General features: G+C 53.8%; 2 protein-coding genes across 2 annotated transcripts; one reads left to right on the forward strand and one right to left on the reverse strand.

The window, feature by feature from the left end:
* Nucleotides 1-254: 254 nt before the first annotated feature.
* On the forward strand, nt 255-5,067 carry MYL2 (myosin light chain 2). The gene is made up of 7 exons (XM_014965500.1): nt 255-474; nt 1,439-1,528; nt 2,195-2,270; nt 3,175-3,279; nt 4,473-4,548; nt 4,653-4,701; nt 4,834-5,067. Exons 1-7 carry the CDS (start codon nt 361-363, stop codon nt 4,930-4,932), a joined length of 609 nt encoding a protein of 202 aa, XP_014820986.1. The 5' UTR covers nt 255-360; the 3' UTR covers nt 4,933-5,067.
* Nucleotides 5,068-5,330: 263 nt separating this feature from the next.
* CCDC63 (coiled-coil domain containing 63) lies at nt 5,331-12,654 on the reverse strand. The gene is made up of 12 exons (XM_014960946.1): nt 12,459-12,654; nt 11,574-11,737; nt 11,232-11,421; nt 9,949-10,068; nt 9,308-9,489; nt 8,582-8,763; nt 7,883-8,103; nt 7,385-7,459; nt 6,794-6,986; nt 6,003-6,200; nt 5,710-5,818; nt 5,331-5,343 (listed from the first exon to the last, which is right to left on the reverse strand). Exons 1-12 carry the CDS (start codon nt 12,471-12,473, stop codon nt 5,331-5,333), a joined length of 1,662 nt encoding a protein of 553 aa, XP_014816432.1. The 5' UTR covers nt 12,474-12,654.
* Nucleotides 12,655-16,076: the final 3,422 nt, after the last annotated feature.

Below are 16,076 nucleotides of genomic sequence, written 5' to 3' on the forward strand. Positions count from 1 at the left end.
GTTCCCCAGATATCTGGCAGGACTGTGGTGGAACATCCACATCCCTTGTAGCTGGGGGTCCCCCCAGGCCAAGTCCTCCCTTCATTTCCCAGAGGAGGGGAAAAAACTCATCCGCAGCCCGAGTGACAAAGGCAAGTGGGGTTGCTCCTGTGCAGTCCCCGCCACGGGTCAGCATCTCCAGTGTGGGAGCTGTGGGGCCTCCTGGCACTTCATTAACCTTGAAACCCTCTCTGGCTCACATGTCACGTCAGCCGGTGACAACAACAAACTGCTATTCCAGATTAGAGAGAGGGGGGCAGGCAAAGTCAGAGACAACAGGGTTGGGGGTGGCTAACTTACCTAGTACTGCCAAAAGTGGGCATGGGGTTATTTTTAACCCAGAGAGGGATGTATTTATTGTTTCAGCCCAGGCGAAGCGAGGGACTGCCTCCGAGACACCTCTCACAGCGACATCGACGGCTGTGTGAAGCCATGGTGAGTACTGAGAGCCTGAATTTCCAGGGGGGAAAGGCAAAATCTGATAGTTTTCTCACCAGGATAGCTTTAACGGGCAGGGAGTGATGGAGGCGACAGGGATGTAAGGGCCAAGGATCCCTCCTGCCCCAGAAAGGGAGAGAGCAAGCTGGGGAGCATCTGGCTGCATTGAAAGCATCCCACGGGGAACAGAGAGGTGTCTCCTGCACTAGCAGAGCTTTCTAACTGGGGCAGACCGCTGTGGGGTCTAAATGCCATCTTTCTGCTTTCCCTTGCTATATTCAGTGATGGGAATGGCTGTTGTGTCTCCCAAAACCTTCCTGCACTGCCTCCTCCTGGATCCCTCCGATCAGAGGGAAAGGCTGCTGGAGCGCCCAGCCGGACCAAGGGACAATGGGCAGGGTGGGAGGGCGAGCAGCTCTGTCCTCTGCTCCTGTTCAAAAGCCACATCAAACCATTTCTGGTTGTTCCAAGCCTCAGCACAGGAGGAGGCAGATTTTTTTAATAAGCAAACTTTTTAACAAGGGTTGGGTTCTTAGTGAGAGGCGCAGAGAGGTAAGGAACCACCAACAACTACCCTGTCCGCAACCCCAGCAGCACTCCCAAACAGGGTTTCCACCAGGGAAGATCTCACCTCTGTGCTGATCTTTTTACCTGCCTCTGGTGGGGAATTGGTTTCCCAACTCAAATTTCCTTGGACCTGTTTGCCTAAATTCATCACTAAAGAAAAGATGGAGCTGTAATATAAGCAGGAATCTTAACGTTCCCTCAGTATCTTGGAGGGTTGCGTGTGCCCAGAGCTCCTGAGCAATGCATGGGAAAATCACCAAGCATCCAAGTGCAGTGGCAGCACCAGCCCAGAGCTACCCTGAAGGACTCACAACTAAGAATAGGGTAGTTTCATGCTTTTATTCCACACCATAAAAAGCCTGTGAGTTAGTGATACATACTCGAACCCCTGCAGGCACCCAAGAAAGCCAAGAAGAGGATTGAAGGTGCTAATTCCAACGTCTTCTCCATGTTCGAGCAGGCCCAGATCCAGGAATTCAAAGAGGTAGGTGGGTTTGCTAGAAATGACCGAGGGTCCTTGATGCAATGTGACCTTCAGCTCTTCCCTCAGTGCTTCCAGATCGGTGACAGCTGGTTTGCAACAAGAGGCAGCATGCCTGGTTTTGAGTCATTTTATTTTAAAAGTGTGAGTAAGAACTTGATGACATTGTTAAATAGGGCATCGCCTCGAAGCTTCCTAGGAGTCCACACCCCACAGAGGAGCCAGCAGCATCCAGGAGAGCAGGAGAACATCTCTCACCCAGCTCCTACCTGCCGTGCCAGGAGCTCTTCACAACTCACCCCTTGCATGGTTGGCCCATGGTCCTGTGTGGATCCCAGTTACAGGGATAACTGGTCCCAGCTGGGGGGGCTGACTCCCCCGTTGGTCTCATCCCTGGGCAAGAGAGCTTTGTCCAAGGCCGAGGGTCTGTAGGGCATTAGAGTTTGGGCTGCCGTAGGAAACCCTCACCCTACACTGCCCATGGGCAGAGGAGCCAGGATTGCTGTTGGATGAAGTTGTGGCTTCCTCGCTGGGTGAGGACCCCCAAGGGCCCATCTCGGGCAGGGCTCAAAGTGCCCTTGACCCATCCAAGTCGAAGGGAGGAGGAAGAGGGTACTAAAGCCTTTGCAAAGGCCAACAGCTCTTCCTGCTCTCCTCCTGTGCTTCCAGGCGTTCACCATCATGGATCAGAACCGGGACGGCTTCATTGACAAGGCAGATCTGAGAGACACGTTTGCTGCGCTTGGTGAGCCCCCTTTTAGGACCATCCCCTCCCCAAGAGCTTTGACAACATTAGACCTATTCAGTGAGCAACCAGCCCTGAGCCTCCATTTAACCAAGCCCCAGTGGTTAAACTGGATCTCCTGTTTTGCTGAAAACCCCCTGATCTGAAACCACTTCTCTTGGCCCGTGACATCCTGCACGGAGTGACTCGGAGCAGCTCCCGTGGGTATTTAATCCCATAGGAATGAGAGAGGAGCCAGCTCCTGGATCATACACTGCCAAATGCTCCCTGCCTTCTCACGTGCTAAGAAGCACCTGGCTGTGCCCATCCCGCAGCATCCCTGGGTGTAGGGGCATTAGGGGGATTTACGGGATTTATGGGAAGCTGTGAAGTTTGGAGTTTGGCTCTCTCATCACAGAGGTCAGCACAAACCAGTGATGGAGCCGGGAAGTCCCAAAGAAAATCCAATCTCAGGCAAAAGACTGTAGGTTGTCCTGTTCACTTCTGACACCAGGGGCCAGGGGGAACCACAGCGCTCATGGTTTTGACCCAAAACATCTTCCAAGGAGGGCTAAAGCAGGCTGATCCGTGGGGTGGTGTGGCAAGGGAAGGAAGCAGCACAGCTCAGTCCTTTGCAGCCCTATCTTCTGTGATCCTGGAGCCTGAGAAAGTAGAGATGGAGATGTCTAGCTCACCCATCGTCTGCTAGCACATGGTTCTCCCTTCCTCACTTCTGCTACTGCTGTTCCTTGTCAGAGGTGCTTCCCCAGGGCTATGCTGCTTCCCTCAGGTGGAGAAAAACCTCCAGGGGAAGGCTCCCATGGTGTGTCTGTTAGACCCCAGCTCATGGAGCAGAGCCTAGAGGTCTGCACGCATCTGCAGCCAGACATGGACACACAATTCACCAAACGTTGCTCTCTCCTAGGGCGCCTGAACGTGAAAAATGAGGAGATTGATGAGATGATAAAAGAGGCACCTGGTCCAATCAACTTCACTGTGTTCCTCACCATGTTTGGGGAGAAACTCAAGGGTGAGGGGGCAGGGAGATTGGGAGGGGCATGTTGGTGGGCGCCCACACCGTCACCAGTATCCTGTCCCACCTGGGGAAGCCGCCCAACTCCCAGGGCCTCTGTCTCCCTTCCCGGTGAGACCCATCAGAGGCTCCATAGAGGCCTCGGGAGCTGCTAAAGGAAAGGCAGGTGGCACCAACTGCCATTCTGTGGCTTGCAGAGCCTGGGAGGTGGATCAGAGCAAAGATGCCTCCCACACCAGGGCCTGGGGACAACCACAGGATACTCGTGAAATTATCTCCTTCCTTTATCCCTTAGTGCCACCTTCTCCCAGTGACAACACAGGGACACCCCCCAAAGATAGAGGCTTCAGTGGGACCATCACTGGCAACAGCCTCTCTCCCCAAGAGCTCCAGTCCTCGTTCTCCAAATCCTGGACTTGGGGACTCTCCCTGCCTCCCCATCCCTAGACATTGCAGATAGGACAAACTCAGCATCATGTACCCTGAGCAACTGTCCCCAGGTCCTTGCACCCCAAGGTGCTGCATGCACCCCATGCTGGCTTTCAGTACCAACAGTCCCAAAGGCAGGGCTGGGGCTGCCTGTCCAGAGACCTGGACCTCATTCCATGTCTCCCCAACCTGTTAGGTGTATGAGCAGGTCTCCGTGCCTCAGTTTCCCCAGTCATTTAAATAAACCCAACAGGCTGTGATGCCGCTGTCCCTATAAAAGAGGGGACAGGAGATCTTGCAGCACCTCTGAACCTGCTGACAGCAACGGTGGCACTGGTGGCCACTCTAGCAAGGGCACTGGCTACAGAGTGACATTGACCCAACAGCCCTATCTGGCTGCAGCCTGTATCACTTACGCAACCTAAGGCATGCAACCTCCTCACGGATCTCCAGGAGGCTCCACAGTCCCAAGGGCCTGTGCCTGGAGCTCTATAAATAACCCCCAAAAGATTAGATAGACACCAGATGCCACGGTGGTGGTGACATAGCCTGCTTTGTGGGCACACCACAACCCTATTTCTGCTCCTCTACATGCCTCTACTAGCCCTCTCAAGGTCCCAACTGCAGGGTCAGCATTCCCATGGGCTCCCCACTTCCCAGCGTGCCCCTCATCTTCCCCCCAAAGGCTGTGGAGGAAGCAGGAGGCTGCAGCTGGTTTCCTCCTCCACCACCTCTGATGCCTGTGGCTGTGTCCTCTGCAGGTGCTGACCCAGAGGAGACGATTCTGAACGCGTTCAAGGTGTTCGACCCAGAGGGGAAAGGCCTGAAATCTGCCTAGTGAGTGCAGGGGTGCCCAGAGGGGAGGGCGGGCGTCCCCACTGAGGTGGCATCCCCACTGACATGTCCCCCCCTTGGTGCTTACTGTGCTCTCTTGTTTGCAGCATCAAAGAAATGCTGATGACTCAGGGCGAAAGGTTTTCCCAGGAAGAGGTATGAGCTCCTTCCCACCCTCTGCTAGCCTCCCGTGCCCTCCATCCTGACAGACCCCCCCCAGCCTCCCCTCCCAGCCCCAGCCACAAACCCCTTCTCTGCCACCTCTTCACCCCGGCTCTTTCCCGGCAGATCGATCAGATGTTCGCAGCCTTCCCCCCAGACATGTCTGGCAACCTGGATTACAAAAACCTTGTCCATGTCATTACACATGGTGAAGAGAAGGACTAGCTCACACTCGGTGCTGGGGCTGGCACTGGGAGATCGCCTCTCTCTAGGTTGGGTGGAGGGGTCCCTTTGCCTCTCCCTGTGGGAAACATGTGAATGGCCTCCACATTAAACTGCCTTTTGGCCCAACGAAATCCAGCTGCTGGTGTGAGTGGCGCTTGGGCTTTCATAGTGTGTCTGTATGGTGCATCTCCTCCCAGCAGGAGCCCTTGGAGTCATCCCAGACCCTGCTGCCTCCAGCCTCCTGGCCCCACTGCACATCACCCTCAACTACTCTCAGATCCCTCTGCCTTACCATTTCCCAGCCCCAAACAGGCCATTTCACACTGGGCTGTGGCTAGCAGCCATCTGGTCCCACCAGCCCAGGACCAGGAGTGAGCTTGGCTTTACTTTATGTCTGCCTACTTCTCCCAGCTTAGCAGGGAACACCCATCAAGCGCAAACATCTCCCCTCATACCCTTCCCAAGTCCCTTGGAGCAGACATGGTGCAGAAGTGGAACCATAGTCCTCATCTCCTCCCTGGCACCGGGATGCCTGGCTGCAGGAAGCACGTTGGGGTTGTGCAATGGGGATGACACCTCACCGGAGAGCAGCTGCTCCCACCCCTGGCTGTGGCTGCTGTGGGCAAAGCCATGCCAAAATATCACCTTTTGAAGCCTACAGAAGGTGTTGGGCTCCTTCCAGAGGGGAAGGGAGCTGCAAGGGCAAAAAAAAGCCAAGAGGGGGGGAGCTCAAGAGTGAAACCGTTTATTTAACTTGTTCTCGCTGGGCTCTCGCACCTTGACGCCATTCCTCCCCTTCTTGCCCGTGCCGGTGATGTTGCCCTGCTACTTCTCCCAGCACTAGAAATCAGCTGGCGCAGCTGCCCATGGTCCAACGGTGCCTCCACTGCCCAAGAAAATGACCGCCCCATCAGGCACACCGCCACAGGCATTATATAGCCGTTGGGGAGGGGCAGACTGGCTGGGATTGGCTGGGGAGGTGAGCCAACAGCAGGGGATTGGCCAGGCAGCCAGGGGGGAGCTGTGGATTGGCCGGTTGTGTGGCCACGTCCCCTCCCTCCCACACTCACAGGCGTCGGTGGCATCGGTGGTGCCGTCCAGGGTTGGGGGCAACGGGCAGAGACGTCTCCGATCCATCAGGCGGAGGAGCCCGGTGCCTTCCAGCAGTGGGTTGCTGAAGGTCGGGGCCGAAAGAAAGTCATCAGATGAGGTCCAGCGCAGGACGGACTCCATCAGGAGGAGCTCGTTGGTCTTCTTCTCCACGAGACCTGGGTGGGAAGAAGCACTGTCCCACAGGGCCCCTGCGCTGGGCCCCTGCACCCCTCCCTCCACTTTTGCTGTGAGGGTGGTGAGACCCTGGAAGAGGCTGCCCCGAGAAGCTGTGGCTGCCCCATCCCTGGAGATGTTCAAGGCCAGGTTGAACATGGCTTTGAGCAACCTGGTCTGGTGGGAGGTGTCCCCGCCCATGGCAGGGGGTTGGAACTCAATGATCTTTAAGGTCCCTTCCAACCTAAACCATTCTACGATTCTATGGTAAAACCACTCCCAACTGAGCAAGGGATCCATTGATTTCCCTGAGGCAGTGTCATCAGGCAGCTTGTCTCCCCAGAGGCAAGGGCCCAAGGCTGGGTCCCACACCCAGAGCCAAAATGAGGGCTTGGGGGTCCACTGGGATGTTTATATACCCAGGTTTGCTCCTGAATTTGCTGGGAATTTGGCACCCCAAATTTACAGTAGGGACACCTACGCATGACTGGGCAGGGGAAAAAAAAAAAAGCTCAATTAAAACACAATGCAAGTGGGTGGTGGACATAGAAGGTCTGGGCCACGTGGCAGGGGAAGATGGGCACCCCTGACTCACCAGAAAGCTGCATCAGGTTCAGATCCGTGATCTGCCCATTTTCTCCGAGCTGCTTCACTATCTCTGTAGCATCGCAGTTGATGTCTGTGATCAGGGCCTCCATGCCAGATTTGAGCTGGCCCAGGACTTTGCTGCTCTCTTTGCATCTGTCTTCATACAAGTTGGCTTCCTCAGTGGCTCCCGCTAGTTTTTCCTATCAGCAAAGGTTTTGCTAGGTGTCACACCAGCCCCCTGCTCTCTCTCCCACCCCAGTGCCAGCCAGTTCCAGTCTGGACATTGGAGATATCCCAGGAGAGGCTGTGGGATGCTCCCATGCCTGCAGGGGAAAGGCTCTATGAAGGGGATCCCAAGCTCCCCATGCCATAGATGAGGTCCCAGGTGCTGGAGGACCAGGGCTGGCAGGAGCCCTGCAGTCACCCTCTCACCACACACTGGGAGAAAGGGCTGCCAAAGCCAATGCAGAGCCCATTTCTGCCCATGCCACTCTAGCTGTTGGCCAGAGCAGCGTTGACAGGACGAGACTCCTTAGGACATGTGCCTGGACAGACAGGGGTCTGCTGCCCTTGCAGAGGGAAATCCCGTCCACCATACCTCCAGCTTCTGCAGGTCATGAAGGCTGCTGCTCTCTGCACACTCCTGGTCCGTCATCAGGGATGTGATTTCATCCTGTGTAAACACAAGCACATGGAGGGGGTACTGGCTGAACGCCCACCAGACGTGCCTATCTGAGGCTGGGGACCTCTGCCCTGGGAGCAGGGACATCCCACTTGACCCCTCTGGCGACCACTGTCCCCAGGTCAGGAGGGTAGATGGTGACCTCACAGCCCTTCTCACTCCAGCCAGCCCCACAAAGAGCCAAGACAGCTCTTGGCTCTCCTGGTTACTGCAGTATTTTTGCTGGGTACACGGTGGCAGCATTGAGACACTTTTAGCTCTGAGAACCCAGCATTTTTCTGCTGGAGTTATATTTTTGCATTCCCCTAATCCCACCCGTGTGGCAGGCTGTGAGCCAACGTGGGAGAGGAAAAACCCACCCCAGCCCAAAAGCACCATCTGAGAAAGGGGAGACATGAAGAGCCTGGAACACACCTGGAGGTCTTTGATCCTCTGCCGCATCTTCTCCATCTCGTTGTTCAGCTCGATGGCGTAGCTGAAGCAGGCAAAGTTCTTCTCCTCCTTTTCGATGAAGCCATTCAGCAGCCGGTCGACGTCCCCATCCTCCGCCAGCTCCAGCAGGCGCTTGTAAGCCACCTCCCGGCTCTCAAAGCTCTCCCCTTGGCTCCGCTTGGCCTTCTGGGCTGCCTTCAGGTCTGAGGGTGAGAGACAGAGAGCCCGGGCTGTGCATGTCCCTGCAGGCTGCCATTTACACAACCTTCCCCTGTGGGTGCTGCAGGGAGCTCAGGGCATGGGGGAGCAGTGCCAGAAGATGTCTTTATTTCACCTAGAAACTAGGCAGGGAGCTCACTGTCCTCAAGGGAATGGGGCAAACACAGTTGGATCCCTCCCCAGGAGGATAAAAGGAGCCATGGTTGCACACAGGGGGAAGTCCTTGCCACCTTGTCCCTCCTTCTTTCCTAAAGGCACCCCAAGACCCATGGTTTTGGGTCACCTCACTTGATTATCACTGTTCATCCTTTTCTTCTGTAGGGCAAAGGGTGGGGGAAGGAGCCTGCAGGTAGGGGAGAGGTCCTGCCTTTGGGGTGCAGTGCTATAAGCAGCCCCCTTGCCAACCCTGGTTGGACTCCTGGTTTGCAGTCCCAGTTGCACGTGGTTTCTCCCATCTGATACCTCTTTTCTTTTTGGCCTGTTCCTCCAGTTCAGAGCGATCTGTAAATTTGGGGAGCATGAAGGCTTTCAGTTTGGTCTCCTGGTCAAGGACACACTCCCGCTTTTGCAGCTCGACGTTGTACTGGACAGTGTCTTTGCTGTGTCTTTCGTTCATGGCTGAAATTCTTGCCAGAGCCTCCATCCTGCACACAGAAAGCAGCAGGTTACACCAGCGTAGGTATAAGGATTTGTATTCCTGGCCATTCCCATGCATTCCTGACCTTGCAAAGGCCCCACGATGCTGAGCACGTTGCCCAGCTCTCATCCAGATGCAGCTGTGTTAGCCCAAGGTCAGCAGCAGCTAAAATAGCTCTTGGTGGGGTTTTGTACTTGGACTCAGAACCCAGCTGTGGCAGCCAGGCTCACTTTGACCAGAGCTGGCCGGCCTCTGCTCCTGGTCTGCTGCTTCCCCCCATGTGGGTTGAGGTGGGGCTCACAAGGAAAGAGAGTGCTCCATGGGGCAATTCACCCCATCCCAAGAAACGTCTGGGATAGGTGGAGTAAATCACCCTGGAGGCACCAGTCTCCCTGCGTTGACCAGGCACCTAACCCTTAGCACCCAGCTCTAGACAAGAGCGGTGAACCCTCTCTCTGAAGTTCCACTGGGTCTCTCTTGACATCGATACCCATCGCTGGCATTGCCCATCGGTGCCAAGTTTGCCCCAGAGGGTTCTGAAGGCCACGTACCGCTGCTCATAGGCTTGTGTGGATTGCTCAACAGCCATGTTCATCCTTGTCCACTGCTGGTCCAGCTTCTTATGGACCTTCAAGTAGAAGTTGTCCAAAGTGGCTTTGCAGATTCGCAGGGTTTCGATCTCTTCTCGGAGCTTGTTGTTTCTGGTCAGGATGGTATTGAAACGGACAGTGACCTGGGGAGAGGGAAGCAAAAGGTTTGAAGCTGGTGCGGGACTGGGGGGCTCAGGTCTCTGCTGAAAGACCTTGACCTGGGCTGGGACAAACACAGCCCAAGAGATTTTAAGTTGGCCCTGCACTATCCTCCTCCCAAGACAGGCCGATCACAGACCTGCAGCTGGCACTGTCAAAGGCAAGGTGGCTTCAGGCAGTTCGGTTTTGTCACTAAACAGGTGCAGGCCTTCAGGCTTCTTGGCATGGCACAAGAGCTGCATTTGGGTCACCAAGCTTGAAGGAGCCTTTGAGATATTCTGGGAGCAATCAGGCCAGGGGAACAAGCCAGGTCCTTTACGCAGCTCGTGTCAACCAAATGCACTTGAACCATTACCCTTTGTCCTGACCAAGAAGTGTTTTGCACACAGGTCTCGGTGTGGCCTCACACATGGTCTCCAAAGGTTTGCAAAGCCTTTGCTTACGTTGTTCAGACACGACTCCAGTGTCTCAATCTGCTTCTGCAGCCGTTTGCTACTGTTCGCTTGCTTCACCTTGCCTGCTATCTCGTTTTCCCTCACAATCTTTTTTTCCAGCTCTAGTATCTGCACACATGGAGGGAAAAAAGGAAAAAAAAAAAGAAGAAAAAAAAAAAGTAAGTTTAACCTCCACCACGGTCTGGACTCTTGTCAGGACACTCAGCCAAAGAAAATACCCTCTGTTGACCTGAACTACAGCAACCATGTCATTAATGAGCTCACAGTTATAAAAGCAGCTTTAATCCCAAAGGATCCCATCCTGCACACGCAGAAACATAAACTGTAACTACAAATGGGTTTATTTTTGTGTCACGAAGGAAATGCATCTGCCTTTGGAGGGAAATTCAGCAGGTGTTGAACAAGGCACGGCAGCACTCCGTGTAGAGTGGAGGAGGCAATGAGGATGGGATTTTGGTAGTGGTTTTGTGCTGGTCAGAAAGGGATCTGCACAGTCCTCCCTGGGAATGAGTGGAGGAAAACTTTTGCCAGCAGTGGGCAGCTGCCAGGGGAAATAAATCCACGAGAAGAATGAAGTAGTTGGAGAACAACGAAGCGGGGGGGCAGGTGGGAGAGGTATGACTCAGCCAAGGGATCCCTGACTGAAAGCTAACCCTGTTGAGGAAAGCTCTGCAGCACCTCTAGCAACTGTAAACTACCCGAGCATGTTCCCTGACGTGTGTCACAGATGGCTTGTTGGGAGCAGAAAGCTGCAGGGACCTGTCACTTCTGTAGCACTGGGTTTCTCGTGGCCTCCCACCCCACCATTGAGCAAATCCAACCAGGCCGTTTTCAGGAGAAGTGGCAGGACTTCCCTCAGATGTTGCTGCTTTTCTGTTTGCCACGTCTCATGCAGCACAACTTAACGTTCCATTTCTGCCTCTTTTTCAGGAGGAAAAAAAAAGTCAAGGGAAAAGCAGGGGGTTGTTGCGTGGTGTGTGCCAGCCAGGTGTGTGCTGTCAAAGAGGAGCTGCAGAGACTGGTGGGACAATAGGGAGTCAGACCTTATTTTTCTAGCCAGTGCTGCTAACTTCAATCTAGAGCCTGGCTCTATCAATTTTTCATTGTCATGTGTCTTTTACCAGGATGTAGCATCATGTTCTATGATTCTATGATATTCCAAGGCCTGCATTAAATGCATTTTGCATCCAGGAGTTTCAGCCACAGGACTCACTCTGTGACTCTGCTCTTCTCTACCATGCTCAGCCAGGGAACGGTCCAGGTGCTCTTACCTGGTTGTCCAGGTCAGCTAACAGGGCTTTTCTGTCTCTAATCAGAGAGTCATATTGATATTTGGTCTGCAAAAGGCATCGGACCTCCCTACAATTTCTGTCATCCAGCATCACATTTCTCCGGGACATGATCTTGCTCAGTGTTAACAACATCTCTTCGTGTTCTTGAGTCAGCAACTCTATTTCTTTTCTGTAAAAACACAACAACAAATGGCGTTTAACACATTCCACCTGCAACACCAGAGCAGGTCCTTACCGCCCCCCATCTCAGCACCGGGGTCCCCAGATCTTGGCGTGGAGGAACTTTCCAAGCACAATGCAGCCGAGGGAAGATGCACTCACTCCTGAGCCTGCATCTGCTGCCTTACGTTGGCAGCATAAGATCTCCTCTTCTCCGCTGCTATCTGAAACTGTTTCTGCAGCCTCCTGAACTCAGCTTCAGCCAGCTTTTCTTTGTCCTTCACTGGGAGGTCCAAAAGATTCCTCCTCAAAGAGGGCTGTCGCCGCTGTCACAGAGAGGGAGAGTTTGGTCATTTGAGCAAACATGACCAGCCGTGGTAGACAGCAGAGCTGGACACAGAGGAGCCGGTTAATGGCATCACCACCTCCAGCTGTTTGTCACCACCTTCAGCTCTTCACTGCCACCAAAGATACTCGTTACCACCCGAAACACTGAGCCACACAAACCAACTCCATGAGCACTTCTGACCCACTGCAGAGGAAAGTCCAGCGGGTGCTTTGCTCCTGGGTAACCCCCTCCTGTGCTACCACCACTCCTCAGGGCAAGGAGATGCTAAAAGCAACCAAAATCAGTGCCTGTTGACCACGGTGCACTGACCATTGACCACTGAGCTGCAGCCAGCACCTCGATTCCAGGACAGGGTGCAGACCCCCAGCAGCGGGAAGGGCAGGTGATGGCAGGTTGTCACCTCTTTTATCACCCAGCATGACCATGAGGACAACGTGAGTCAGAACCAAACCCACCCATGCTGGGGACACCAATGAACCCAGCTGACTTTGCCCGGGAGCAGAGCAGGAGTGCTCACATCCCCGGCTGTGGAAAGGTGACTTCTAGCCAAGAAGCTGCCTTGCTGGCAAAAGGAAGCCTGGGTCCCCACTGCTGGCCCAGCTCACCGCAGCTTTGATGTCTGCAAGTGAGGTCCCCAAGGCAGATCCTCCACAGCGCCTGTGGAGAAGTTCAGCTTTGCATTGTGCTTCAGTTTTTACCTTTAACTGCCTCATTTTTCCCAGCTAACTCCGCCGGTTGCTCTGCAGACGCCTCGGGAAGGGGATAAGGAAGTCTCTGTGGGGCCAGGCCTGCTTTCCAAGGGGAGAAATGAGACACGGGTAAGGGGGTGATGGTGTCCCTCTGCCCGTTGCTCAGCATCCGCTCGCGTGTTTGGCACATGAGGAAACCATCACAGATGGCTGCATGATGAATAAAAGGAGAGCATTTGTAGTGATGTCATCGCGAAACACGCTCCTCTTATCGAGTTTATAAGTAGGGGAAGAACAGATGGTTTGAGCTATTCCACCCCATTCGGTACCTGGGTTTCCATAGAAATCCCGGCAAGGCCAGGCCCCCCGTGCCGATGGGCAGAGTCCCTGGGGAGCACGAGCCGGGGACATTGCCTGGGTTCAGCCCCTGTCCCACTACAGCCAGGGAGGGCACTGGGGACAACTCTGCAGCCCTCACCCCCAAAACTGGTCCCCCCCCAGCCCCGCTGCAGTCCCCCGGGCTCCCCTGTCCCCCCTGAGGCTGCTCACCCCACTGCAGGGTGCTGCAGTTCCTCTCCAGACAGGGGATGGACTGCTGTTGCAGTCGGGTATTCCCAAGGAACAGCCCCTAGTTCCAGTGGGAAGTGCAGGAGAGGCAAGGGTCCACCAGGTCCTTGGTCCTGTCTTGTCCCAAGCTCTGGGGAACAGGCACTGGCCTGGTTGCCATGACAGCATCAACACACTGGGAGTGTGGACGGGTTCTCCATGGGGACCGTCGCCAAGGGGACCCCCACCCACCCCACGGGGGGTGCTGGGAGCCCACACTACATGGACCAAAGTTTCCATGCCCCCAAACTAGCCCTGAAGTGCGTCTTTCAACATCTCCCAAACCACACGTCCACAGCAGGCAGAAACCCTCATTTTACCAGTTCCTGGTTCTTTCTGAAGCGTTTGAATTGTCCCAAAACCTGGGACTTTGAAGCCTTTTGCTCTGATCAGAGAGCAGCACCCTGTGCCTGACCATCCCCAGCAATGCTTTGGGGCCGTGGAGCTGCCCTTCCCTCCCCTTCCTTGCCAGCCCTGCTGCTCATTCCGTGGGCTTCCTACCTGGTTTCTCTGTTTTTCTCATGGAGAGGTGGAGATCACCACATCACTGCCATTGCCCTCAGCATCCAGACACCCTCAGGGTGCCCACCGCCAGGAGAGCAGAGACCTGGGGAAGGTCCCTAGGGGCAGAGACTGTTTAGGCAGCCAATATTGGGGAAAAAATGAGGATTCAGGCCAGCTCCTCTCCTTTCCATGCAGGAAAGCACACGGGAGCAGTGGGCTGAGTCACAAGAGCCATGATAATCCCTTCCCCATGAGCTGGAGCGCGTGGCCGGCTCCTCACCAGGGACTCCGCGAGCCCTGAGATCCCCAGAGGGCAGAAGCACAAAGCAGCGCTGGAGGCTGCAGCAGGGCTGTGTTTTGCAGCCCTGGCGTGGCTTTACTCAGCTCTGGGATGAAGGGGAATAGAGAGCTGCTGAAGGTGAGCAAAGGGCATCCATGTCCCAGTTTGCTGGGCTGCGGCGAGCTCAAGGAGATGAGCAAAATCCCCAACCAGCCCCGTCGCTCTTGAGGCTGCGCCTCCCCGTTATCCCTAGGCTTTGATGAGCTAACGAGCCAGCCACCAAGTTTCAGGCTAATTCACAGCCAGATCGGCTCCGAGGATGCATTTAATTGGAAATTATTTTCATGGCAGAAAGCAGAATGTGGAGTTAGATAAGAAAAATCACAACCAAGGGCAGAGTGATGCTGGGAAGGCACCAGAGCCTGAGGGTCCCACCGGGGCCACGGGAAGCTCCTGGAGCTTTTGATGCTGTTCCTGCATGATCGACAGCTCCGTGGGGTAATAACAACAACCTCTCCAGGGATGGGATTGTCACTCTGTCTCGGTGGCCCCGGCTGTGTCATACTGCAGATCCCTTCTCTCCAGCTTGCTTCTCTTCACCCTCAGCAGAAAAATAGGGCCAAACCTCAGAATAAAGGTAGAGCTGCAGGGGTGGACATTATTTTTTTAAGAAACAATGCCACTGGGTGGCTCAAACACCCAGTTTCCCTTGGCTTGGACTAGTCCAGCCTCAAAATACAGCCCATATTGTCTGCCCTTTTTGTGTTCCTTCTCCATGGACCAATTCTCAATTGTTTAGCAAAGAACAAGTCAGTAAATTAAACTCTTGAGGAGGGATCTGATTTGGTAGAGTCTGTGTCTGTCACACTCGTTGCAGAAGCATTTATTTTACTAAAGGGGCCTGTTTTCACCCAAACAATGCTCAACTGTCAGACTTGCTCTGGGTGAGGGTGACTTCATTGTCTGGATGGACTTCTAGGCTGTGGCTGAGCAGAACGGTAATCAGAGCAGGATGAGATCGTCTGTAACATCTGAATCCAAAAAACCTTCATCTTCTGGAATAAAGAGAAGAAAAGTGACTTTTTATGCAATTTTAATCTTAACCCATCTTCCCCAGTATAATAGGTACATTTAGCACTGATTGACATGGAGAAATTATTCCTTCAGCTGCAGATTTGGGGTCTAATTAGGACTACTTGTACTATTTTAAAGGGCAAATTCTGATCTGTGTGAGGAGCATAAATCCTTCCCAATTTCAGCAATGTTTATTCAGATTTCCCTGCTCCACCAGGTCCAGTTAAGTGGTGGCTGCAGGGGATGGTCAGAGCTGGGCTGGCTCCAATTTGAGCTCACCTACCCGGGAGCGTCCCATCGACGTCAAAGAAAATCTCTGGGGTAAGATAGAGAATCAGGCCCATATTTTCATGCAAATGTAATACATTCATGTTACTTAATGCCTATTTATAACAAATCCAGAACTTAATTCTACTTAACCCGTCTTCAGTGTTTGACACATGAAATCTGTGAGTCAGAGCACTATATATGGAACTGTCAAAACTTTCTTTTTTCCCTCCTCTAAAAGCCTGGATTAAATCACAATCAAACTCCCGTCAGCTCCAGCAGCAGCCCTGGGAGGAGCAGGAAGATGCTGACGACTGCTAAGGCAGCTGGTGGTGGGGAAAGATCTGCTCGGCCAGCGGTCCAATGGCAAAACCTTGCAGAAGAGGTCCTGAATTCAGACACACACTAGGTCCATCTCTGCTAAGATGTCATCCTGTGGACCTGGAGCAATACCTTAGCCTCATGGTGTCACCTTAACAAGACTTGGCTTGGGAATGGCCTCCCACGAGCCCATTCTCTACCCAGGTTTTTATTTCTTTCCTCTGATGAGTGGTTATCTTCATATGTGCATGAACCACACCAGCCTTCAATGAGCAAGACCAGTTTTTGGTCCTAAAAGCATTGCAAAACACATTGAGAGTTGTAGACCTGCAGCCTTTGGCAGCCTTGGTTTTGCTCCATGTGTCTCTAACAGAAAAGGTTTATTTCAAAATACACACCATCTTGTCTTCCAATGTCCAGCTGTTCATCTCCTGCAAAATACTGCCTCTTCTTGCCTGCCCTCCCTTGGCACTCACCCTCTGGGAGAGAAGTCTCCCATGCCCAACGTCTGAAACAACACTGCAAACTTCTCCTGCTCTTTTCCTTATTTAACACCTAAAATCTCAAGAAAACGA

Source organism: Calidris pugnax, unplaced genomic scaffold (genome assembly GCF_001431845.1).
Source record: "Calidris pugnax isolate Ruff unplaced genomic scaffold, ASM143184v1 scaffold32, whole genome shotgun sequence".
Lineage (NCBI taxonomy): Eukaryota > Metazoa > Chordata > Aves > Charadriiformes > Scolopacidae > Calidris > Calidris pugnax.

What these genes read in the sequence shown, in the direction of transcription:
- MYL2 (XM_014965500.1), top strand. Translation starts at nt 361, where the DNA reads ATGGGGTTATTTTTAACCCAGAGAGGGATGTATTTATTGTTTCAGCCC. An exon ending in AAAGGCCTGAAATCTGCCTA is followed by an intron (nt 4,549 to 4,652) that starts GTGAGTGCAGGG and finishes TCTTGTTTGCAG; the next exon opens with CATCAAAGAAATGCTGATGA. An exon ending in AAAGGTTTTCCCAGGAAGAG is followed by an intron (nt 4,702 to 4,833) that starts GTATGAGCTCCT and finishes CTTTCCCGGCAG; the next exon opens with ATCGATCAGATGTTCGCAGC.
- CCDC63 (XM_014960946.1), bottom strand. An exon ending in CAGCAGATGCAGGCTCAGGA is followed by an intron (nt 11,422 to 11,573) that starts GTGAGTGCATCT and finishes GTGTTTTTACAG; the next exon opens with AAAAGAAATAGAGTTGCTGA. An exon ending in GAACCTGATGCAGCTTTCTG is followed by an intron (nt 6,201 to 6,793) that starts GTGAGTCAGGGG and finishes CTTCCCACCCAG; the next exon opens with GTCTCGTGGAGAAGAAGACC.